The 25,533-nt window shown below is 39.8% G+C and overlaps 2 protein-coding genes across 2 annotated transcripts in view; one reads left to right on the forward strand and one right to left on the reverse strand.

Annotated features, from left to right (window-relative positions):
- Positions 1 to 5,267: 5,267 nt before the first annotated feature.
- The window catches only part of LOC105259395 (probable serine/threonine-protein kinase yakA), a 102,603-nt gene continuing 82,337 nt past the window's right edge, over positions 5,268 to 25,533 (reverse strand). The window contains exons 7-9 of the mRNA XM_011271299.3: positions 11,768 to 11,917; positions 8,043 to 8,185; positions 5,268 to 7,771 (exon numbers count right to left, since the gene is read on the reverse strand). Coding sequence (XP_011269601.1) covers positions 5,801 to 7,771; positions 8,043 to 8,185; positions 11,768 to 11,917 — 2,264 coding nt within the window. The 3' untranslated portion in view covers positions 5,268 to 5,800. The remainder of the gene's footprint in view (positions 7,772 to 8,042; positions 8,186 to 11,767; positions 11,918 to 25,533) is intronic.
- Positions 9,252 to 25,533, forward strand: part of LOC105259403 — a 116,956-nt gene continuing 100,674 nt past the window's right edge. The window contains exon 1 of the mRNA XM_011271310.3: positions 9,252 to 9,522. Within this exon, the coding sequence (XP_011269612.1) occupies positions 9,381 to 9,522 (142 nt within the window). The 5' untranslated portion in view covers positions 9,252 to 9,380. The remainder of the gene's footprint in view (positions 9,523 to 25,533) is intronic.

Below are 25,533 nucleotides of genomic sequence, written 5' to 3' on the forward strand. Positions count from 1 at the left end.
TTAATGATCCTTTAATAATTAGTTAAACGCACAATTTTGTCCTCTTATTTACTTAATCGACTCGGTAATAGTCTAGAGAATTAACGTTAAAACATTAGTCTCGGAAAATGATAGGCGAGGATGTCGGATTTTTCGCGCGATTATGATTCGAATAAGAGAAATTTCTGGAGCGTACACGCTTTCAAAACGCTTTCTCGCTTTTGGTTCAAATGATCCGTCTATCTATTTTTCGATACACGTATGATTGAAAATTTTTCTCTTTTTCTTGAAAAATCAATTTACACGCAGACTTTTATCGAGTATTCATTAGTTCATTTATCAGACCTCCGAATATCCCGCAGCATCATTATCTTTAATATCGCTTTCAACATCGCTATTACGCGCGCGAACACGTTTCCTTGCACACCAAGTCGTTATAAGAGGATCGTATATATCGCATTAAGGGATGGAGAGCAGAAATACAGTTGCCAATGACCGCATCGAGCGTTCTACACTTACAATTAGCAGAAATTTTCTTCGGGTAAAGAATACCATGATTTCCGTGTTATATCAGTAATGTATTTGTAACAATTCATTTTTCACATAAAATATCGTAGTACGGGTAGAGACATACAGATTTACATATTGCGGGATACTCGGGTATCCACTGTGAGCACCCAATATATAACGTCCGTTGGAGATCTGCGTGGGCTTCGTTAGGTTCGGGCGGCAAGGAGCAGAAATTTTTGCAAGGTATCGTCGAGCATCCGTCACCCTTCCTTATCCCGCGATTTATTCGTAGGATAGCGATGAATATTCGAGAAGTACATTCGTTAATTCGATACAGAACACATCTCGATAGTCCGAACGAACGCAACGTACCGATCGACGACGTCGACGGAACGAACGATCCGATGATCCCTCGCGGATCGGCATTGATCGTTCGGACGCACACGTAGATACACCGTTACGTTTAATTAGTTAGGTAGAATAATAGAGGTTTGAAGCGATTAAAAAATATGTCGGAGGCCGGCAATCCGGCCCAAGCTCTCTTACTCGCTTACTCCTGGATTTTCTTCTTTTTTTTCTTTTTGCTTTGTTTATTCGACACGTTCAACAGCGAATCCACTTTTATATCTGTATAATATATATTTATACTTAATAGTAAAGTCCTTATAATATATAGCAATCAATTTACAATCAGTTAGTTAATTTGATTAATCGAAGAGTCAATTAATTAATAGTGTGACGGCGGATCCGCCAGTCGCAGCGAGACCAGGCGACGAATATAACGCATGTATATAATTCTCACCATTTTTCATCATTTTGCGATTTGTGATGAATGTTGTTGCGCGATTAACACACCGATGACACCTATTATTCTTAGCCGCCGCTCGGAATCGGGGAAGAGGAGGGGAAGGAAAAGAGGGATCTGGACTTTTGAAAAACATCTACTACGATAAATTTCGATCGTACGTGATTCGCGATCGTTATGCGTGTTTGAGGCCGATGACGGAACGAAAGAAACATCTATAATAATATAGACATCAGTTATTATATCAACGATTCTCTCATCTATACCCTGTGCATTATCTTAAATGTCTCGACACATTTTAGGTGGTTTCACCCGAGATAAATGTGTGCTGCTCGCTCTTATCCTTACATATATAATCAATATATAATATATTTATAGTTTATTTATAATATCTATATATATTTATATATTTATATATTTATATCTGTATATATATTTATAATCATGCCAGATGCGTCACTTTACAGCGTCGGTCAGCGACAAAAGAGGATGTCGATTAATGCCAGCTATAATATCTATTACGACTGCATGTATGTACGTGTATCGTGTATCTAAGTATGCATTCACGTACATGTTTGTGTACACGTACGTGTTTGTTTTTCATTAATCGCGTGTATTAATATGTATATATTTATATATATATGTATAGTGACTTTCGGCAATGCGAAACGCATAACAGAATATAATTAACGAGACAACGTAACGCGAGTATGTTAATAACGACAGTAACATATGTAACTCCACAGCGATATCGAGTTTTAACGATAAATAATAATCAGAGTTGTAACGAGAAACGGTGATGGCTGGTTGCGGGCGCGAGGTACGAAAGTGGATGGCGGTATGATTAAACAAAGTACACCAAGTGGTCTCTTTCTTTTGTTCTGCCTCTCGTTAGGGCATACATCTTATATTTAAATAAGCTCGGCATCCGGTTGCGCGGGCGATCTTACTTAGGATTTCTCGGATTATAATAATTCGGTCGATCGTCGGCGGATTCTATCCCGCGCGCATTTACAAGGCCGGTTAGGCTATATTAACATCGATTAATATCAACCTTAGTTTAATCGATTTTCTGTCTCCTTCTAGTCCTAGTTGGCGTAAGAGATAAATAAGTTATTCCTCATCTTTAGACGATGCGAACAGATATATCTATGGAAATTTTAATGTACAAATATCCTCGAAATATTAATAGTTTGAGAAATAGTGAACATTATTCGAATTAGCACATTTCTCAAGTTATATCTATATAAATCAACGACTTTTCATGCAAAATTGTTTATGTCGCGATTTTAAGAATACAAAAATTTTCAGTAGCATATTTTTTCACATATTATATTCGATATATATATAATATCGATATATATATATATATATATATATATATATATATAAAATATATATATATAATATATATATATATATAATATCGATCGATATATATATATATATATATATATATATATATATATAATATATATATATAATATTCGATTATTTCTTCTATAAATATATCTATAAGTTTGGAAAAATAATTTGCTCGGATAAGGATTAAACTACGGTTAAGTATGACCAACGTTGATGAAAGCATGACCGTGCCGTGATTAAAGAAACACCGGCGCAATCGGGCTTAAGCTTCTTTCTACTATGTGCAGTAATCTTAACGATACAATGACGATAACGATTAATATTTACTCTGTTAAAGATGCTGACGAAAAACTCATGAGAGCGGCGAGCATAATGACAACGCGCGGCTCGTAATATACTCGTCTTTTGCTAGTAAAGAGAGGAAATGTGCGATATCCGCTGGAATAATTATTCGATAAAAGTGCTTGGATGAAAGTAAAAATTGTAATATTTAAATTATAGAACACTTTCCGGTGAATAGCAAGAAACAACGGAAAAAACAATAGCACGTATCTCTCTCTTATTCGGAAAAATAAATGTAGATACGCAACACTTAAAAGTAACCAATGATGATTCTCAAGCACGAAAATATATAAACGATTAATCGGTGATCGCGTTCTCAACTTGTGTTATTAGTATAATGACAAACACGAATCCGTAGAAACGTCAGAGAATATATGTATATACTTGAAGATGTGTTATTTCACAACCGGGTTTCGTAATTCCAATTGTACATGAGCCTGTATGTAATTTTTCATGTACTTCTCTTATCGCTTTTTACACTTGGATTAATTTTGTTCGGAAGATTTTGCATCTTGAGAAAATTAGAAAAAAAGTTTGCCTTACGAACTTATAAATGAAATTAAAGATTGAAAAATTATGATAAAGAATACGCAATTTTTTTATTTTGTTTATCAATTATCGTTATAAAGGTCGTAAAAGTCGTTTTTGTTGATCGTAGCTCATTATGTTGATTGAATTTTTCAAAAGTATACCTGCTTTTTTATTCCATTAAGATATTAATGGAATATCTGTTGTATAATAATACAATGACGAATTGATAATCTATTTTATTACATGAAGTATTATAAGCCAATTGACTCATATCGAATAGAATAGATATATTATGCATCTGAATTTGCATACGGAATCAAGCTTAATCGAGCTAAAAATTTCACATTCACAAAAAACTGTGAATATGTTTTGTTCGGTTGTACCATAATGAGATACCAATAAAATATTTTTTAATTTTCTCATAAAAAATCTTTGGTTCTTCCGAGCATTGTAAAATCGAGGTGCGAATATTGCTTCTAAGAAATAATATTATGCGTCGTCATATGAAATAGAATAGATTTCTCGAGAAGAACATCAAGACAGCTATTTCGACGACATGAAAACGCGTCACAATCTAAATCACAGCGATAGACGCGTGCTAGTCAATCAATCAAACATGTAATATAGTAACAATATAACAAGCCAACAATAATGGAAATCGCGGTGCAGTACATAAACATATATGTAAGCAAACGGTGTCGTCGTTTCCAACTGCGTAATTCTAGCGTATTTCTCACGAAGATAAAACCAATATAATTTCGGTGAGTTTCATCCTCGATATAACATTACATAAAAAAAAATCACAAAAAAATTTATCGCGACTATATCGCGTTATCGTATATTCATGATATTCGATTCAAAAAAAAAATATCACGAATAAATCGATAAATATAATTTGTATGTGATCTTTGGTATCGAAATCTAAATTCATCGAAATTATATCCGTTTCAATATCTGATAATTTTTTTTGGCTAACTTTACACTTTATTTTATTTGCACCGCGATACGTAAACCTAATTCGCTGTATCCTATCGACTTTCGAAGACGAACAAATTAATTTAGAATGCGGGATATCCTGTTCGTTCTCGATACCATTTGTATTCATCAAAATATGAAAATGCGACAATACAATTTCAATGACGAAGATCTTTATCAATCGGCGATGATCAGCTAATGTCGGTTGATCGATGGGGAAAAACGCGCAATTACATGCTCGGCTGACCTCGGCTACGTCGACCGAATTTGTAATCGCGATCTGCTCGGCGTTAATAAGGTCGCCGTTTATCGTCACGGTTATCGGTATATACTTGTTCATGTATGTTTGTGTATAGGAGAGATGTATGTATAGTATTTTAACGGTCGGATCGGTACAAAATGCGATCAGCGAACCTAATCTAGCAGAGGCTTACGTTCGTTGCGTGCGCCATAGTTGCGTTTCACGAGCAGTTTCCCATTCCCGAGCCGCGCGCCCGTAATTATTCACGTAATCGTATATCGGAAGCGAGATAAAAAAAATATGTGAAAGAGATGGCAAGACAAGGTAAAAGTAAATAGAAAGAAATGAGAGATATCGAGAAAACGAGAAACCGAATGGCTGCATCGAATGCCTCAGAAGATTTGACAAAAAAAAAACTATAGATATACAGCGTTATTCTTCATCACATTTTTTCAATGATATAATCTTTCCAAATTTAAAACATTCGATATTAGGAACTAAGCTTTAATGATAATAAAATAAACGTTATATCAATTTTTATTATCATGTTTATTTTAATGAACATTTCATCATTGACATTAGAACCTCGATGTTTTAAATAAAGAGAAAGATCTTTCGGATATCATAAGAAATAATGTCTATATGTTCTCTCATTTGCGCCCATGATGGGATATCTTGTATGTAGAGCCGGATAGAGAGCAAAGGAGAGAAAGAGAAGGGAAAATCGCAAGATAGAGACAGACCGTAGATCGATAAAGTGCGAGAGAGAGCGCGCGCAAATTGCTCGCGAGTAGCATGTCGCAGGAGAGTTTGCGATTCGAGGATGGGGGAGACGACGCATTCGGGGAGACGACACGCGGCGGTGCGACCCCGACGTTGAGAGCCTTAAGAGACATGTGTAAAAATACGTAGAAAAGATAAACGCGGCGCGGCATACGCGCGGTATCGCAACAGGAGGCGATCGACAGGCGGGGCGGGGACCGAGCGGGGGGGCCGTTGAAGGTCGATGATAGTCGGTGGATGGTGAACGATACGGTGCTTCACATCGATTATCATACACCGTCGTAGGAGAGGTCGACCGGCGGTCTGTGATGCGACGGTGCGAGGTAGGACGACGGCGTGGTGGTGGTGGGCGCCGCGCCAGCCGCGCTGACGTAGCCGGGATAATTGGCGCTGGGCGCGTGTATCGCCGCCGGTGGTGCCGGATAAGCGTCGAAGGAACTCGAATATGAGCCGTTGTACGGGTACGGGTTAGCCGCCATCGGATGACCGAGGGCGGCGGACGGGTGCATGCCGCTCATGCCGCTCATTCCGCCGATCCCGTAGGTTCGCTGCATCAGGCTGGACTCGAGGCCGCCGAACAGGTAGCCGTTGGTGGAGCCCATCGGCACTGGATAATGCGGTCCGGGTATGATGTTGGGATACGAGTTACCGGGATGATTCATGCTGGGAGTGTAATTACTGGACGCGAGATTCTCCACCGTGTAAGATTTGCTGTGCTGCTGCTGCTGCTGCTGTTGATGCTGTTGTTGCTGCTGTTGCTGCTGCTGTTGAGACTCCTGATGATGACGACCATTCATGCCGTATAGACTTCCGTAAACCCCGTCGTTTGGCGAGTGATGCAGCGAGCTGGGATAGATTCCGCCGCCCGGCGGTAACGGGGGACTATAATTGGACATCCCGGTCGGTCCGGCTGGCATGCCGCCGAAACCGGACATGTAGGACTGATGATGGGCATCCATCTTCTCCGCTAGAGCGTCGTCGCCTGGCATACCCGGATGCGAATGCTGTAGACGCTGACTGCCACCGTCGGCTATGCTCGGGATCTGATCGACCAGGGATTCCAGATCGCTCAAACTTTTGGACGCCACATCTTGGCCGGAATTCCTCTTGATGCCGTACTGCTCGTGCGGATGGTGCGGTGACATGGACGTGTGCGTAGGCGTGTGCGGATGTGGCGGCGTCGGATGCGAGTGATGAGAGTGGTCTTCGGCGGTCTGGCTGAGGGGCGTCGGCGTCGTTTGATGCGGATGCGGATTATGCGCCTCCGGCGTCTGATCGTGGTAGCCCATATAATTGGCATAGGCGTGAGACGGCGTGCCGGGACTACCGTGATGACCGGTTGGATCGGGCCCACCGGCCGGATTGTACTGGCGATGGTCGTTGCCCATGTTCTGCTGCGACATGCTGCTGGGTGGCTCAAAGTCCGGATGTTCGACGCTGGGCGACGTTAGTGGCGACGGCTCGAGATTGTTCTCCGACGATATTCCCGTATTGATCTCCGACGACAGGTCAGAATGCGTAAACGATAGCGACATGGACTGAGAGGACTTGGGACTCTGGGTATAGTGCATGTGTACCGGGCTCTGTTTCGCGCTCATGTTGTACGGGCTATTATCGTTCATTCCCTGGCCGTAAAAGCCGTCGTTCATCGGTTGCGGATACGGAGCCATATGCGCAAAAGCTTTCGGGGGGGACATCAACGGCGGTGAGAAGCAGTTCGACACGGCGTTGCCGTAGTCGTTCAGATGACCCATCGCCTGATGTTGCTGCTGCTGTTGCTGTTGCTCCCTCTCGCGAGTCTCCCGCTCCAACTGCTTCTGCTGCTGATGTATCTTCTTCGGGCGACCGCGACGCTTCTTGATGACCTCCCCGTTCGCGTCCAACTTCTCGGGATCCGGTGGCGGCTGATCTTCCGGGTTCTTAATCTTCTTCGGTCTGCCGCGCTTTTTCTTGCCGGGTATCAGGCCCGAGTCCTGTTTCAGCGCACCGTTGATCTCCGTGATTCGGTTCTCGCCATCGGGCAAGTCGTCAATGTACAGTGGCTTCTTGTCCTCGATCGCTTCATGATCCTTCTTCTTGAGTTTCGAATCGGCGAACACGATGTCCGACTCATCCAGATGCGGGATCGAGCCGTTCAGATAGTCGCGGAACTTCTTCAGGGCCGCGTAATATGGCACCTTGTCGGCAGCCCGTGGTAACTGGGCACACCTCGCGCTGCTCGAAGGCATCACCCACATGTACTGCAACGCAACATTGAGAAATGAGAATGTTGAACTTTAAACACACACATAATCTAACAAAATAGTCTAATAAGGTAGATATCGATACAATTTCAGGTGTCGAGACTATATTTATTCGTGATGGATATTGGATTAGTATTTTTATCGAATTCTTATTGAAATTATATCGATTTTAACATTCTGTACAATAGGCGAAAAATGTTCTATAGATCTTACATCTTTTGAAATTTCTTTGGACATTTTGAATTTTTTATATAGGTGGCTGTTTTACCGTGTTTGTGCCGTCGACGAGATTAGGCTGTCTTCCGAATCCAAACTCCTTCTTTCCCGAGAACACCTCGTATATGAGTTTGCCGTTGAACACGGCGATTTTTGGCTTGTATTTTCGTAATTTCTCGAGCAGAATGTGACTTCCTGCAAATGAAAACAATGATTATATCGTTTGTACTCTCTCGTTGATATTAAAAGTAATCCTATTACTCTCAATAATATTAATGATTTATTGTCATTAATATTAATAATTTTAAACGCCATTATATGAAGAAAACGTAATAATTATGAATAATGTAAAATGAGCAAAGCGAAATGTTTTGTACTTTAATAATTTTGTGTAATCATATCGACAAGTACCGATGTGATTGTAATTATTGCAGAGAAGTTAAGGAGGTCATTTATCAAAATTATTTTTTACTCCAAATTTTTCTACTCCAAACTTTTTTACTCCATGTTTAAAAATATCCTCTCTATCTTATTCCCGGCATTTTTCGATTACACGATCGCATAATGATAATTCCGTCATTCGTCTCATATTTTTGAATTTTTATGCGTGTCGGTTAATTTGACAAGCGTATCGATGAAGACCTCAAAAAGAAAATACCGCGAGTACACTAATTTCGTTTCAAGCGGCGAGTAAAGCGTCCAACTCCGTTATTCCATGTTCACTTTTATGCTTCCGGATTTATATTAATTTATCGAATATTTTTTATTTTGGAGAAAGGAAATATCGAACATACGATGCTCCGGATATCGCATTAATGTCATTAACGAATTTCCGGTGAGACAGGTAAATCGCAATTTTAATATTAAAATATTGAGAAGTGGACGCGCGAGTGAATAATTCAATGATTGTTAAATATTCTCTTAATAAATAATTCAGGGCACAATTTATTATAGATTAGACATTAATTTCGGAGTAAATTACGTGACTATGAAAACAGCGGGAAAACACTAAAAATAATGTATTTAATAATATTATAACGAGAACGCATTTAGCGCTCTATTTTCTCTCGTCGAGTATTTGGAGTCAATTGCTTCTCTCTATGATATAATAAATCGTTATGTTCATTCAAACGTGACATTTTTTGGATTGTTCGAATTTTCGATTTCTTTAACATAAATCAACGCGCGACACACTCGTCTAATCGTGGAACGAATCGAAATTAATATCAGGGCGACAGTTTCGAATAATGGGGTTCACACAGCTTTCGGCAGGACGGTGCATGTTGCGATATGCCTTTAGGAACTAAACGCCTAAGTTGGCAGTACTGCCGCTTCCCGCGTCGAGTGCACGCATGGCCGCGACCTGCGAGTGAAATCGTGCCGTTAAAAAATGTTACGGTTTAACGACGAAATGGAGGAAGCAGTGATCGACAATCCACCTGGGCGCGATTATTCGGACGCGATGCTCCGGAGGCCGACGTCGGCGGAGGGAGACCGCCCGCTGCTCCAAAACAACGACGATCGTCGAGACGGTGAGCACCCTTCGATCACGATCCACGAGCCTCCTTCTCGCTTCTTTTCGGCGATGCGCGTGACGAAGACGAGAACAAATGGCGACGCGCGATAGAATTTTTCCTCGCGAGACGAGCCGCCGACGATTTTTTCACTCCCCGCTCGACGATAAGCTCTCGTCTCCGTGTTATCGAAACGGAGCACGATATCACACTGTACGAATTTAAGGCCGTTTTAGGCAAGTTTGTCTCGAAGGCAATATTGGATAGATTTTCTATCTTATCCCCGTGACGTAATTAATAAAGATATGCTCCAAAATAGATCGCGCAGAGTCTCTCCGTTAGCATGGTTTGTTCAATCTAGCCCGTTGACCTCTAGCTACCGATTGATATTTTACGAGCATTACGTGTTTATTTTCAGTGAAACTTTTCTCTCGGTACACATGTATTTATTTCATTTAGCGCGCGTAACGACAACAAAACTTGGAGCGACTAGAGAAACTCATTATTTTACAAATTCAAGAGAGAGGACATTTTTAAAACGCGTCGTAAATTTCTAATCTCGATCGATGTAAAAAAATAATATTGACGAAAAATCGATCTCTCTCAACAATCTTGTTCTTAAAATTAAATCTCGTTTTAAGATACTCTATATATAAATATATACACACTATAAATAGATACACACACGTACATGTATGTACATATATTTACATATATACATACATGTATCACTTATACATGAATGGAATATTCACGAATGAATAAGTAGCATGATTCGCGTTGGTTGCCGGACGTCTTCTTTCGTTCAGTCGGCAGGCATAATTCTATTCACTAATGCACACTTGGGGTCATATTACCACAAGAGACAGTAGCTCACTCGAAGACGGGAGAGATAAGACGCGCAACTATGGACGCTTCACACGATACGCGAGTGCGACACGTGTAAGTTGAACGTCGAGAACGACCGATCCTCCTTATCTCGCGCCGAGTCCCGCATGGGTTCTGAGAATTATCGTTTTTTTTTTTTCGTTTAGCTTTTGCCGCAGCCGTACGCGTTTCCCCCTCCGATTGTCGTCTTATCGTTACTTCTCATCGAATCACACGCACGCACGCACACCGCGACACCAAGCACGTGGACAGCCGGATCTTTTATTGCCCGAAATATATAACTCTCTTCTCGTCATTTATTTAAATCTATTGTTTGTGTTTAACATCTGATGCGGCGATCTCTAGTCTTGTCATTATTTAATTTGTAATCGCATACGAGCGCCACGTGGACATCCCGGTTTATTAACGCGGTCAATAATCTTTATCGCGAGCCCGATTATCTTTTTGTCATTTTCGTTATTTATTTTGACGATTATCATCTCTCTCATACACGACGGAAACTTTGAATCGCCGAATATGACTCCGATAGAATTACATACTGCACAATCTATTCCGTTACGCGAGGTAAAGCGGTACTTTGTGAGAGAGATGGACACTACTACAAGGAATAAGAGACTTAGGTATACTAGCACGCCACCGGGTGGCGCGACCGAGTCGTCGAGTGGTCCATAGGACCCACAAAAAAAGCAAGCGATAGAGAAATTGAACGGTAAAGTAAAATCGGCCAGTCATAGTCGAGGATACCCGAGAGGAGAATCGCGATTGGTCTATCTCTCGAATTTCCATCGCTTGCATTTTCTCGCGTAAGCCTTGAGACGGGTCTCGTGACACGTATTGTTGGACAAAATCTTATCCTTGGACGAGCATGTGTGTTTCCAGAACGTTTAACGGTCGAAAATTCGAATTTCTGTAGCTACTAATACAAACGTTTCACGTTGCACATGTATATAGAATGTTCTAAAACTATCCTTATGTATTCTGAAAAGTTACCACCAGATAAATTTTTAATTTTACAAATTAATTTCGAGGATTTAAATTTTTAATTGCATATATCTAATAATAAGTATGATTATGTATGTAAATATAAGTGATTATTAAGAATAAAGAGATCAAGTTTTCTATGAATAAATAAAATATTATCACGTATTTATCACGTATTTATAAATAAATAACCGTTCTACTTTTATACGTGATAAAATATAAATCGCGCTTTGAGAAATCTATAATGTGAACACGTAATAAGAAATTTAGATTAATTTTCTCATGAATTACGTCGAAGCCAGGTATCGGCTTATGCAATAATTATTTTCAACCAACATTTCGTAATTATTTCGTCTCTTGATTTGGACGAGCTAAATGCGTCCGGCATACTGACCTTCTTTAATTTCCTTTCTTGTGAGATCCGCACTGCCTTTCGTCGCACGTGCTACCATATTTGTAAAACCGATGCCCAGGCGCAAAAGCTTGTAATCGTCGTCCGCTGTCAATGGCTCGGGCGTGAGACCGCTCAAATGTAGACATTTCCCTGAAAAGAAGAAGAATAAAATTATTATTTTTAACTATATAAATTAACAGTAAGATCACACAATCGCCGCGCTTGCGAACGTAATGAATTTTATTTTATTTTATTACATTATTTTTCAGATAATTGAAACGCTAATTGAATTCCATTCTATTTTACCGATTTAAAATTTCCGGGGAAAAAAACATTAATAATTTTTTTGAAGTCAGATAACACTTGCAAGTTATTTATTATATATTTCTCTCTCAAACATTTTTCTTATGTTTTCCACGCCTTTCGGGCGTAATAATTTTACATATAGTCGCGGAAAAAAGAAAATTATTTATTCTCACGTGTAGTCGAGTACGTTACATGTGTCACTGAAGCGCGTACATGCGGGCGGCTTTTAAAAATTTTAATGAAATCAACGTCCCCGATATTTTACGCGATCCATTTTTAATTTTAATTGCATAATGTTAAGTATTAAATTGCTTACTTGCGGCGCCATTATTATAACGAAACGTATAATTGCAGTCGTCGCATGAACGGCCAAATGACTTCGCAAAGCTATTGTTCCGCGCGAAATACTCCGTATTTTGTTAATAGGCCGCGCTCGACTATTTATATCCCATTAAATAAACGATCTAAATTTTCTGATAGGCATAATAAAGCCTCGCCCCCCGGCGAAGCTCTCGCGCGGAGATAATGGAATTGTTAGAACAGAAGCGAGCGTATCTATTGTAATAGAAATGACAACCATTGTTGTTTCCATTGTCAATGATTCGCGCCGGTATCATTTTGCGTGGCTTATTAAAATCATCATTGTGAATTTTATCATCACATTTTCTTTTCGAGTATTCCAAATATAATATTTTTATCTGAGGAAAAATTGCTTTTTCATCGATAACGACCTGCATGGAATACAGATTTTAATCCGAGCATCATAAATTTCGTTTATTTTTGTATTCGTTATATATAATTTCTCTGATAATTTAATTATTGCCATTTCGATAAAATGATAGTTTTCGAGTATTGATAACACTAGTGATATTTTACAATTAACTTACGATTTTTACGCGAGGTATATGTAAGATGGAATGATTAATTTAGAATATCGGAAAATCGTTTCCTCCTACATCGAAGTTTCACGGACGCGAATATCGAAAGAGTTTCCGTTTCATCAAGATATAAATTAATCCCACAAGATGCACAATCGATTAGCGGTTAACTTGGTAGGCGACTGTTTGCGTTCGAGTGTTGCAGCAACGTCAATTAGCGTCATGAATCGCAAATTTCCATTGTATAAATAATAAATAGCGCGTATAAATATAGCGTGTACGAATATCACATGGGCGACAATTCGTTCTAAATATTGACGTATGAATGCTTGGCAAATGCGCCGATCGTTTATTTCGTATCGCGAAAACAAACACGCGTACAACGCGACGTTTAAAAGGTACTCGCGCCGGTTTTTCCCGCGATTATGCAGATCGCGGCAATACGTATACGGAAAATTCAAACGATCGTTTTTTTACAATTATCCAAATGAGCAAGTAAATGGCCGTTACGTCACGTAATTCCCAGGGAGTGTTGCAATTTGACGTTTCTCCACGTAAGCAACGCATTGTATCGCCGCATTGTCGTGGTAATTTGACTTTAGGTCGAATGCTACGGCGCGCACTTTGCGCGGCATTTACAAAGGAACAAACGACGGAAAAGGATTAAACAGTTTGGAGGTCAGACGCGCGGTCGGTTCTTTCTACTTTGCCGCATAAAGTTGGATTATGACGCTGCTGGATACGTATAATCGCTCGCCGCTTGCGGAAGTTGATTCGGTGACTACAAATAAATTATTCACGCGCTCGAGTCACTTGATAAACCCTTTATGCCTTGTCACGCCTTCGCTATTTATCGCGTATTATAATCGCTCTTCGATGTTCGGCTTCGATGTGAACCTAAATTCTACGCCGATTAAAATTGAAAAGAAAACTTTTAGTTACAGATGATGCTCGTATAACAATATGTGGGCGACTGTTAAAATTATTTTTATTCAAGAGTATTGTAAAGAGAAAGAGAGAGAGAGAGAGAGAAATCTGTTTTTATAGTGCTTTAAAATGAACAATAAAATTTCTTAGTTATCGCGTAGGCGCGGCTATATTTGAAAGATAATACTAAAAGGAATTAAAAACTTTAAGTACGCGATTGCGCCACATTGAACATATTTAACGAGAAACACCGAGAAGCAATAAGCGTTCCTTTTCCTTCGTTCGTGCGGGAAAAGGGAAAAAGCAGAAGAAAGGAAAAACGGGCCAGATAAATCTTTTACCGTTCACGGTTATGGGCACACACACAGACAGAGAGTCGCGCACACGTGTCGACGTACACGTGGAGACAACACCCCCGGTGGCGCGAAATTACAGTCGTCGCCAAAGTCTATCCCGCGAGCGTTTACTCCCGGCAGCAGATAGAGATTTATGACGCGGCCTCGGGAAATTCTCTCTCGTTGCTTTACTCCAGTGCCACCGACCTACAACGGGCGCGCCGCGCCGCGCCGCGCCGGCACGACCTTGGAGAACTTCGGAACAAAGTTAAACGCTCGTCCGCGGCCGTTGCACGCTTTCCGGCACAACGTGCCCGACCTCCAAGTCCGCGGGAAAAGGTACGAGCCGTACATGTGCATGTGGTACGCGTTACAAAGACGGCCCGACCGCGAATGTTTGCGTTCCTTCTCCGTCAAATAAAAATTAATTTACGCATAATTAGGACAAAGGGAATAAAGGAGAGATCCTACGAGTCGAGGGTATTTTTGCTCTGTGAGTCCGGGCAAATTTTCAATCGCGAAAACATATTCTTGACTGGATTATTTTTTATCTTTCTTCGCCGAAAAATTGCGAATTTCTCCCGAAATGTATACACTGCTGACGAGCAATGTATTATGTAAGCTTAAGTGTACGCGCGGCTTAAAGCTTGCCTCGGCGAAGGGGCGCTTGGGACCATAAGAAGGAGACTAACGGCTGATCGAACAAACTTTATCGGGGAGAAACGCGACCCTCCTCCGTCATTCACGACGCTAACCTAACCCAACTTGACTTCGCTCGACCTTCCCGCCTCGGCGGGTGCTTTATGGTGTTTCGAGCGAGGGTGTGAAAAGTGTGCTCCCTTGTACGCCGATGGAAAGCAAATGCGCCCGTTTCTCGCCGGTCGTCCGTAAATTGTGACTCGTCTCTGATATGGACGTAATCGAGGTGGAACTCGGGTTCCTGCGCGATCTCGGGCGCGACTTTTTTTTTTAGGGTTGGAAAATTATGGTAATTTATGGGAAATTCGAGAATTCTTCGGCCGGAAAAAATAGTTGAGATCGCTCTGTTACGGACGTGATTTTTTTTTAAATTATATATCCGCAAAATAAATGAAATCTTAAGACTTGTTATTACCAACTTGTCGTTGTTTCGACTAATATTAATAATGCTATTCTTTCGAAAGGTGCATTCAATAATATATATGAAAGTAAAATAATGCGGAAACATATTTAAATTTTTCAAACACAAGTTTGATAATATAAATCAGAGGTATAAATAAAATAGAAATGTAAAATACAAAAATACACGAAAGATTTGTCATAAATATAAAAATCGATGTAAATATTTTTCTGTAATGGAACCATTAGTTTTCGCAAATAATTTACGTATATATTTTTAATAATGAATATCTCTGAATCGTGCAACTTGATACATAATCGATATGCGATATATGAAATCTGAAGATAATATTTCCAATCTACCAAACTGAAAATATTCGAATAATTAATTTCAGTATAATCTCTCATTTATTATCACGAATTAATCATATAACTGATATTTGCCGACAGCCATAGAAAATATTAATTGCAACTATGATTCTCCACGGCTCTAATTTCGCATATCTTTACATCTCGTCTCTCGCAATAGTCTCAAATGTGTTTCATTTAATTAAAAATAACGTATCTCAACTTTTCGAATCTAATTAATTCGATCAAGAGGGAGATAATAATTCATCTTAAAATATCGAATCGAATCGGCTCCTGAGAATATCCGCAACAAGTATTTGCTCAACATGATTTAGATTCGAAGTCCATCGTGTCACGACACAACAGTCAAAACTCCGAGATTCTTGCGACGCGCCAACTTTCCCAACTTTCGGACTTTCGTACGTTCGACTTAACTCGCTTTATGGAGTTCCGTATATCAGGAAAAGCGCAACAGGACCTTCCGTATCGCATTTTTCTTCTCGCCCATTTCCACCCCCTGCCTCCGCCACCAGGGGTTCTCCCGTTCTCGTTACGAGAGGCGCGGCGAGTAACGCGCTCGGGAAGAAATATCGTCCTTGATATTTTTCTAATGCGCGGGAGAACCCGACCCTTCTCTCCTTCATTTCCAGACAACGATAATGACACGCGAGGGAGCTGCTCTCGGAGAATCTCGGCCGTCATTTGGCGGGAAATGTACAATTTATTATCTAAACGATCGCTAACTCGTTGCGATTATATGCGTGAACTCCTCGCAATTGCGTAAGATATTGTAACAGCAGTCAAGTAAATGATAAAGTGACCTTTTCTTTAACCTTTGTTCTTATCTATCTCTCCATTAGATTTTCAGATTAGATATTTTTAACGATTAAAAACGGCTTTTCCATGAAATGAGAGAGAAATGTTTTTGCGTTATTATGATATAAAATAAAGCAAATCTTTTTTTCGCAGAGATATATATTAACTCGTCTCACTTTGAACATCTTAATTGACATGGGTGAAATCCGACGACGGGCATTGTTAGTCTCGCGCTTTATCAAATGCATATTTTTTTCGATCGACAACGAGTATATTCGGCTTCAAAACAACGTGAAATCGACACGGACGATATTTCTCGCTCGTCATTCGAATGGTGAGCCGCAACGAACGGCAGCGACTATCGCAAATTTCTCAAACCTCCATTGACCTAGATTTCGCTTCTTTTTTTCCTCTCGGATTCTGAATGAACGCCTGGTTTGAGTCGACGACGGTGGCGAGCAACGAGGTAGCGGCAGGAGAGAGAAAGAGAGAGAAAGAGAGAGAGAAGGGATACACGATGGGTGGCGAGAGAGAAGAGGTGGCGGGCCAGGGGGGAAGCCAGGTGAAAATCGATGCAACCGAGAGAGACCTGTGCGTGGGTAACGCGGGAGACCGCGCCTGGAAAATCAATTTTCAGGGTTTTCCAGGACGAAGACCCGTCGGCGGCGACCTAGGAAACGGTCGAGCGTTCTGAACGTTGCTCTCTTTTTCCCTCGCCGCTGCCTGTGTCGAGGATGGCGAGGAGGAGGGGCGAAAGGGGGAGAGAAGCGGGAGGGTATATCTCAGTGCCACAATTTGCGAACGAGCACGTATTAGATCCAGGTGTGCTTAATGATATCCCCAGCGCGGAAGTCTCAAGACGCCGGTTTCTTCTTTTCTTACTCGGATGTTCATCCCGAGTAATTTCAGCTTTTGCTGTGCTCGCGCACCGCCGAGGATATTTTTTTAATTAAAACGCGCCGAGGGGGCCTCGGGGGCTGGAGCGTCGAGAGCGAATTCGGTCGTTCGCGCGCGAAGCGACTTTGAAGCGACTTTTCTCCGTCCGATACGCCGCGTCCGGCTGTTAAAATGAGATAATAGGGAGAAACGTCCTTCCGGGACGATTCAAGCGGAGAGATCTTCAGCAGCGCGACGCTCTCGCGTTAGGACCGCTCGCGTCTCGCAGTAATTCCGCCGACGTCTCTGTTATCCGAGACACAATGAGATACAGTTTCACAAAGGCGCCAAAGCTAAGAAACAGGCACTATGTATAATCGTCATTCGATAGTCAACGTAGTATGTATTTTCCTCCCGGACGCTCTTTCTCCTTCTAGCTTCTCAAATAACTCTAACCTACTATGCGTTATATATTCTTTAGATAGTACTTTATCGCTGTCTTTATATTTGAAGATAAATTCGTCGATTAATCGAGCGTATTAAATAAATTTAGTTTGAAGATACTCGCGTATTTACTTTTTTCAATTGTATCATCTAGCTGGAATATAGAAAATATAAATAACTGTATGAAAAATGAAGCTTTCTTGTAAGTGAAAGTAGCTTGAGCGACAATGATGAGAAAAAAGATGTAAATCTCATAGCTTTAAAAGATTTTTAGCGGATTTTAGCGGATCAATCACAGTGTTCAATCACGCCTCGAGAGAAAGATGCTTCGTAAATTGGAAAATAAGATTCACGCGACGACCGAACGAAATCTCAGCGTTGTACACATTTGCGTAGTCACGAGAGTATCCTGATTTGAGCGAAATATCGAAAGGAGAGAAAAAAAAAAAGAGACGTAGGACACAAAATTCTAGAGAGCGAATGTGTACGGACTATAAGCTGCTATCGAGCGGATAGGCGTGCGACAACCCCTCTCGCTTCGCCATACCTCCCTCGACCGTTCCCCCGAGTTCCCTTTTTCCTCCTGCTCGCCACCCCCTAACCACCCCCTGTCCTCCCTTTTCGCCCTTCTCCTCCACCTCCTCCACCATCTCCTCTTCCGCCCCTCTTGGACCGAGCAGCAGCGGCAGGGTGGTCGGTGGGTGGAAAAGGGTGGAGGCTGAGGCTACACGTTTTCCCACACTCGCCCTTTCCGCCCTTCCCGGCCCTCCTCCCTTCACCATCCAACGCACCCTTCGCCCATCTCGCCCTTGCTCGACCTAACTCCTCGTCCTTGCGTCCCCTCGTCTTCGTTTTCCTCAGCCTCTCTCTCTCTCTCTCTCTCTCTCTTCACTCACACAGCCGCTACTCATTATAGTTACTACCACAGCTGTAGCCTCGACCTACACCACCTCCTCCTTCGCCATCTCCTTCGTTGCCACCTACGACAACCGACCGCCAAAGGACGGTCTTGCGTCTAGTGATGGCCCTCGACGCAATATCCACTCGCAATTCTCGAGCAAAGTGCGAATCTCGCGGATAGCATGTCGTGACATTGCCCATTGCGCATCATATTAACTCTCTGATTTTTTTTTCATCTTTGTTTCATATATGACGTTTCTTTATTTAAAATAATACACTTTTATGTATTCTGTATCTTTGATATATTATAATAGTTTTATATATCTTGAATAATAATTGTGTCAAATTTTGCTTTCGAAATAGTAAATCTCTAGTGTCAAATTTATAAGACAAAAATTTATTATTTCAATAAGAAAAAAATTATTTGCATCCACAAGAAATCATGAGACGTGTCGCAAGTGTTTGATACTTACGAGAATGTTAATTTCATTACTTATATCCCTCTTCACATTTATCTCTGACTACGTGGATAATTAATGTTACATCAATTATGTCATAAAGGTTATCCATTTTATAGTAATAAAAAAATATCGAATAAAAGGATATCATTTAATTTCGCTCGGCGTAACAAACTTTTGATATTTGATTTTATTCTTCCTATTATATTTTGAATAATATAAACAAATTTTCACAAAAAAAAAAAAACTCTGATGCTTTAATATAAAATTTTCTGTGTTTGATATGTAATATTGATATTATATAATTTTTTGATAGCGTACACAACGCCATAACATTCAGATGAAAATAAATGGAATTTTAAAATTAATGCGACACGATGTATACAAATTGGCATGATTTTATATCGACTATTTATTTTTAAATACCATTAAACTTTATCGTAACAATTAATTTTAACGCATCGTGCGTGCCTTTTTAATTATTATTTCTCGGTAATAATATATATATATATATATATATTTATGCGCATTTAACCGCTCTGGATAAGTCACGAAAATGATCAATAAATCCGCTTATAAATTCTCAATGGATCGCCACTCAATGGTTTGCTTACGTTTCCTTTCGTTTAGAGGGATTATATACGGTATGACCGATACGCGCGGGCGCCGTTTATTCTCCTCTCCCTCCTTCTCTCTCTCTCTCTTTGCAGTTGCGACGATAAATTATCCGAATCGCGGAGAAAGAAAACACGAGAAACGAAGTGTACCCGCGAGTACTCATTCTCCGTGTACCTCTCTACCCGCCTGACCGCATTCCGACAATAATCACTTCATCCACTGTCTGTGCCGGGCGATGGCGGACCTTAACTACTTTCCACTTGCGATTTAATTGACCGACGGCATATGTGTTTTATATTGTCCGGCAATTACGCGCCGCGGAAAGATTTGTCACCGCACTTGGGAATATTGAAATTACCGAAGCGTCTCGATACGCTCGCGCAAGTGGAACGTGACTTATCGATTAGAAACTTTGAATTATCGAAACATTGCTTGTTCCGAATCGAATGCATTTTTTTTCTGTTCCCAACTATCGTTAATTTACGCAGAGCAAATGCCAAAAAAAGTCGTCTTTCGCGTAATTTTTCAGATAGATTATTTTGCTTCGAAAATAATGCTTCCTCGTTAAATTTCGTTTTCTGAAATTAAAAAAGTGTACCCACATGTTCAGTTATATTTGTCTCTTGTAAAATTCGGCATTATGCAGCTTAATTAGCTTCGAACGTGAATTATGAAACGAAATTGAATTATTAGCAAAATTTCATTACGATTATGATAAGATACGAGAGAAGGAATGTGACAAAATCTTTCTCATAATAAATCTCGCAGCTGAAATGCGAAAAGTGACATGTGTGAAATATTAAAAGATTCAAAGATCGTACATAATTGAACTGAACGAGAAATTTCTCGGATCTTTCTTTTCTTTTTTACGTAGCTTTACGCTTGGAAAAGTAAAATCGATCGATCGACCTAAACTTTCTAGCATAATTACCGAAATATATATATATATATATACCACATAAACAAAGTAAAGCAGCAAAAGCGCGAAAAGGACGCTCATAGAAGATATTGCGCAAGTTTCATCCTTTATGTGGGTCGTTATTATCTAATGCCGCTCCAAAACAACAATAACAATAACAACAACAACAACAACAAGAGGGCGAGAGCGCAGTTTGCGTTTCCCGTTATACTTCACGTGTAACATCAGCCTTAAGGTTCTCACGTGCGACCATCGGCTCGCATAATCGATTATCGATAGGCGGCAGGGAGGATAATCTCGGTGCGAAAGCTCTCCGAGCGATGTCATGACCCCTTAAGAACGCTCTTCTCTATAGGAAAAAAGTTTCTCCGATAGAAAACTTCGACCGAGTGCCGTGAACTATCGAACCGGCGCGCCGACCAACGTGGGTAAAGGATTGCCGCGCGTGTGTATATACACGGGAGTTATAAAATAACCACACGACAATCTGGATCGGGCGAAAGCGATAAAAAAGTAAAATGTTTTATATTTGTGTGAAAACACTACCCGAATTGATATGGACGCGAATTCGAGACTCGAAACTTTTTATTTCCCGAAACATCGCTGTAAAAAAAGGAATAAAAATACGATTTGAAAGAGAGCGCGCGACCCATGAACCACGTTGTACCACGCTGTGATACGCGCGACTCGTGAAACATTGATAAACGTTGTCAGGAGGGATATAATTTTGCGTATCTTGCGCACAATTTTCCTTAGATTTATCGCGCATACGTGCCATACAAGTAATTCGCCTCTGGAGATATTCATAATATATTACGTTTATCCTCTCTTTGTAGACAATATAGATTTAATACGATTTTAAAATTCGCAAATTGCAATTAGCCATTATTTATTACATATTCGTTTTAACGTTTTATTAAATACATATTTGATTCAATCATTTCCGACGTATTACGCGACGTATATTTTCAGTGATAATATCGAGTTTTCGCGCATTATTTTCCATATATTTAAAAAATTGCTCACAAATTTTATATACATATGTAACTTTGCGGAATTTTATGCTGCGAGGACATGATACTTAAAAAGTTATCTTGTTAAGAAGGAGACATTTTTCCAACAAAACAATATTATTATCAACATATTCATACAAGTAATATTTTCATAGATTGATGTACTCTGTATAGATTAATTAACGCGGAGAATTTCGGGATCTCGAATAACTTCGTCAAAGTAATAAGAGGACACGACTTTGTCCTCCAAGAGCCCCTGCGATTCCGCGCAGCTGTCGCGGGCGATTCGCGCCCGACCAATATTTCCCTCGGTAATATCGTCTAGTTACCCTCGTTAGGTCGGTCGCGGCGCACGGCCAACTCTCCGAGGGTCTCTTACAACAAGTTGGACGGGGGGTCGAGGTCGCCGTCGAGGGTGGTCGGTCGGTCGGTCGGTCCGGAGCTGACTGGTGAGCTGCGCGCTTGTGTATGTCGCGTCGCGTCGCGTCGCCTTGCTTCGCCTCGCCTCGCCTCGCCTCGCCTCGCGGAGACTTGGCTTGGCACGACCACGAAAAGTTTCGCCGGTCACGTTCAACTTTCGCGCATCGTTCGAAAAACTGTCTCTCTCGCTCCTTCTCCCCGCTGACGGCGACGAATTAGGTCGGCGACCGAGTGCCCCCGAGTGCCGTATCGTGTCGCGAGCACCCGCTGTCCCCCGAATTGACAAGACGAGGTGCCTCTCTTTGGCCGAGAAAAACTTTTTCCTCCTCCAGGGACCCTCGACAGACGACAACCGGAGCCGCGATTCGTCACGAAAAATCGTGCTCTGCGATACATCCTTTCCTCGAAACTGTTCGACAGCAATTTATTGAAAATAAATGTTTTTTCGCCGAGTTAAAAATAATTATCAAATAATGAAGTTTTATTATTAAGCGAAGATGATGCTCAAATTATCAGATGTTGAATAAATGAAGATAGTTGGACTCTATATACATGTAAAAACAAAATTTTAAGAACATTTTTTGTAGTAACGAAATTGAAGGAACTTATTAATTTAAACACGCATTTTATCATCCATTTTATGTTTATATGCCAATTTTTTTGAAAAGTGAAAAAATTATACATATATATATATCTTATTTTATTTTATTGAACTAATTTTATTATATGTGGTTGAAATATTAAAATTTCCAAGTAATATTATTTCAACGGTAGCTATGCTCTAGCATGCTCGAGATTGACAAAAATGGGATTTTTAATAATTAATTCTTTTATTCGTTCAAATTTTATAATATATTCGTTATATATAAATTAAGATATTTATAACAGAAATCGCGAATGACGATAGCCGTCTCTGATTTTAGCGCGATTTAAATTCCAACTGCAGAATGCGGTTGACAGGACTAAATAATAAAGTCGATCAATCAAGTCCAATTTTGGTACCGTCCGAGTAACTTCGCGCGCGAAGTGGGTCATCGACCGAATATACTGCCCTACGAGAGCATGTCGCGTGTGCGTTCGACGTCCGTCAACGGCGAAGAAATATTTGCGTGTGATAAAAGCGAAATCTTCCGGAACACATCTCGTTTCGGTTTTTCATTTTTGCTGATTTTTCTTTGTTTTTTCTCTTTTTTGGGGGGCTAAATCGCGCAGAAATAATCGAACATACAGAGCCCGCAGAAAAATCAACAATACGTCGGAAATGTTTGCGAAGATGAGATATTCGGGAAATTACTCGTTGCGCATATTTTGCATTGTGCGAAAAAATTTCCTGGTAGATTGGGTCGCACAATTGATTCCTAGAGAAAAAGTTTCTATCTCTCTCTCAACGATTTTCGGCTGCAATCTTAGATACTATCTTGCAAGTGTCATGATTCAACATCGAGAAGTTGGACCAGAGAAAACATTCGAAATATTTGAATATATATATATATATATATATATATATATGTATATATATATATATATATATATATATATATATGTATGTTTTGATATTGCAATCAGAATAATGTGTATAACGTCCAGATGGCAAATAAAAAAAAAGCGAATTTTAATGTATATCATACGATTGCAATTTCATAACACACGACGATTTATATTGATAGTAAATTTAATATTTGTAATATTTATAATAACATGTTTATAATAATATTATATTATTTTCATCAATTTCATTGTTTTTCTATTTCTTTAAATTAAATTTAATTTTCAATTTATTGTCGATAATTAAAATTTGTTGATTTATGCGTTTGCTTCCTCACGATAGTGAAAAAATCGTGCGTATCTCTTTTTAATTTAATGTCATGATTTAAGCAATTTAGGAAAAATTCTAGATCACGGTGTTATGATCAGCGGAAACCTCCCCAAAATGCTAACCGAATGTCGCGACGCGTTCGACAATTCCGCGGAATCGAGTCGTCGGCGGGAAAATCTTCGAACTAGTTGCGTCCTTGTGCCGGAGAAACTTTTTCCCTCAACATTCCGGGGGATATAAACTGTGCGCGCGGCGAGCGGCGGCGCGAAACTTCCGACCCTTAACCCGTTTTCAGATGTTCTCGAGTTCGCGAGAGGAAAGTTGGAAACTTTGCCGGGATGTCTTTCGCGGATTACATTCAATCAAATATGCACGATTCCGGGACAAAATCTTAATCGAAATCCTATAAATTTAAGGTCTCGAGCGGTTACGTCGACGTTTCTAACTTAATTACGTGAGAATAAAAATATCCTGGAGAAGGAAATTTTTTTACGAATGCGTGAAATTCTTTCTGACCTTGTTTATATTTATGTTTGACTTTTATGAAATATATTATAATTGCTTTTACAGTTTACCGAGTTTAGGATTGAGAGTCGGAGTGAATGTATGCTCCTTAAAGCAAGATCTAATAAGGAAGTTATTTAACATTGCAAATTAGAAAGTTTTTATGACACAAAACTTTGTACTTAACTTTAAGTAAACTTTATCCTAACAAATTTGATTCAAGAGTTAACGGTATATTTAATGCATCAAGCCTTTCCAATTTTCGCCGACAAAAAGATCATTCTAAATTCGTCAAAAAATTCCTTCCTTTCCTCACTGCCCTTCTCTTCCCCCTCTTTCTCTCTCTAATTAACTAACGATAATGAAAGGTAATACAATAATCCTGATACAAAATTCTGTACATTATAAGTAGATAATATTATCTACAAAAGAGGAGTTTTACGATGCGTACGTTATATCTGCAATAAGGTTGCGGTTTATAAGATTATAACACATTGTAAAATACAGCATACTTGAACTGGACAAATGCTTGTAACAGGTTTGCCGTGGCACGAGCCGAGTTAAATTTAAATTTTGAATGCCACAAAATTAATTTATACCAAACGTATAGCGATGTAAGAACACGTGTATTAAGAAATGGTCAAACTCAAAAAGACGAAAATGTGAAAATGGAAATGTGAATGAACTCGTCAATTATACATATATATATAAATTAATCAATTACGGTACGCGTATCTTGTTAAATTTTACATATATAAGTATGGATAAAATTGTAATTTAATTAATTATAATTTAACTATCCTGCAGCGTTTTAGCCACTTCATTCATTCAAATATGTAATCTAATTTTTAATATTAAACGAATCTGCAGGAATTATACATATGGGGACATTAGGCATATATCTTTCCGCAAAAATATATATAAATATACTTCTCTCTCACATGATTATCATTTCTCCAAGAATCTTGCGAGCGTTTATATCCGTTATTGCATTATACACTCCACAAAGAGTATATACGATTTGTCGAATGGATTCACAGAAATGACGAAATCATTAAAAAATTTTCACCAGAGAAAAAAGTTGCAGCTC

Source organism: Camponotus floridanus, unplaced genomic scaffold, assembly GCF_003227725.1.
Source record: "Camponotus floridanus strain SB8 unplaced genomic scaffold, Cflo_v7.5 scaffold102, whole genome shotgun sequence".
Lineage (NCBI taxonomy): Eukaryota > Metazoa > Arthropoda > Insecta > Hymenoptera > Formicidae > Camponotus > Camponotus floridanus.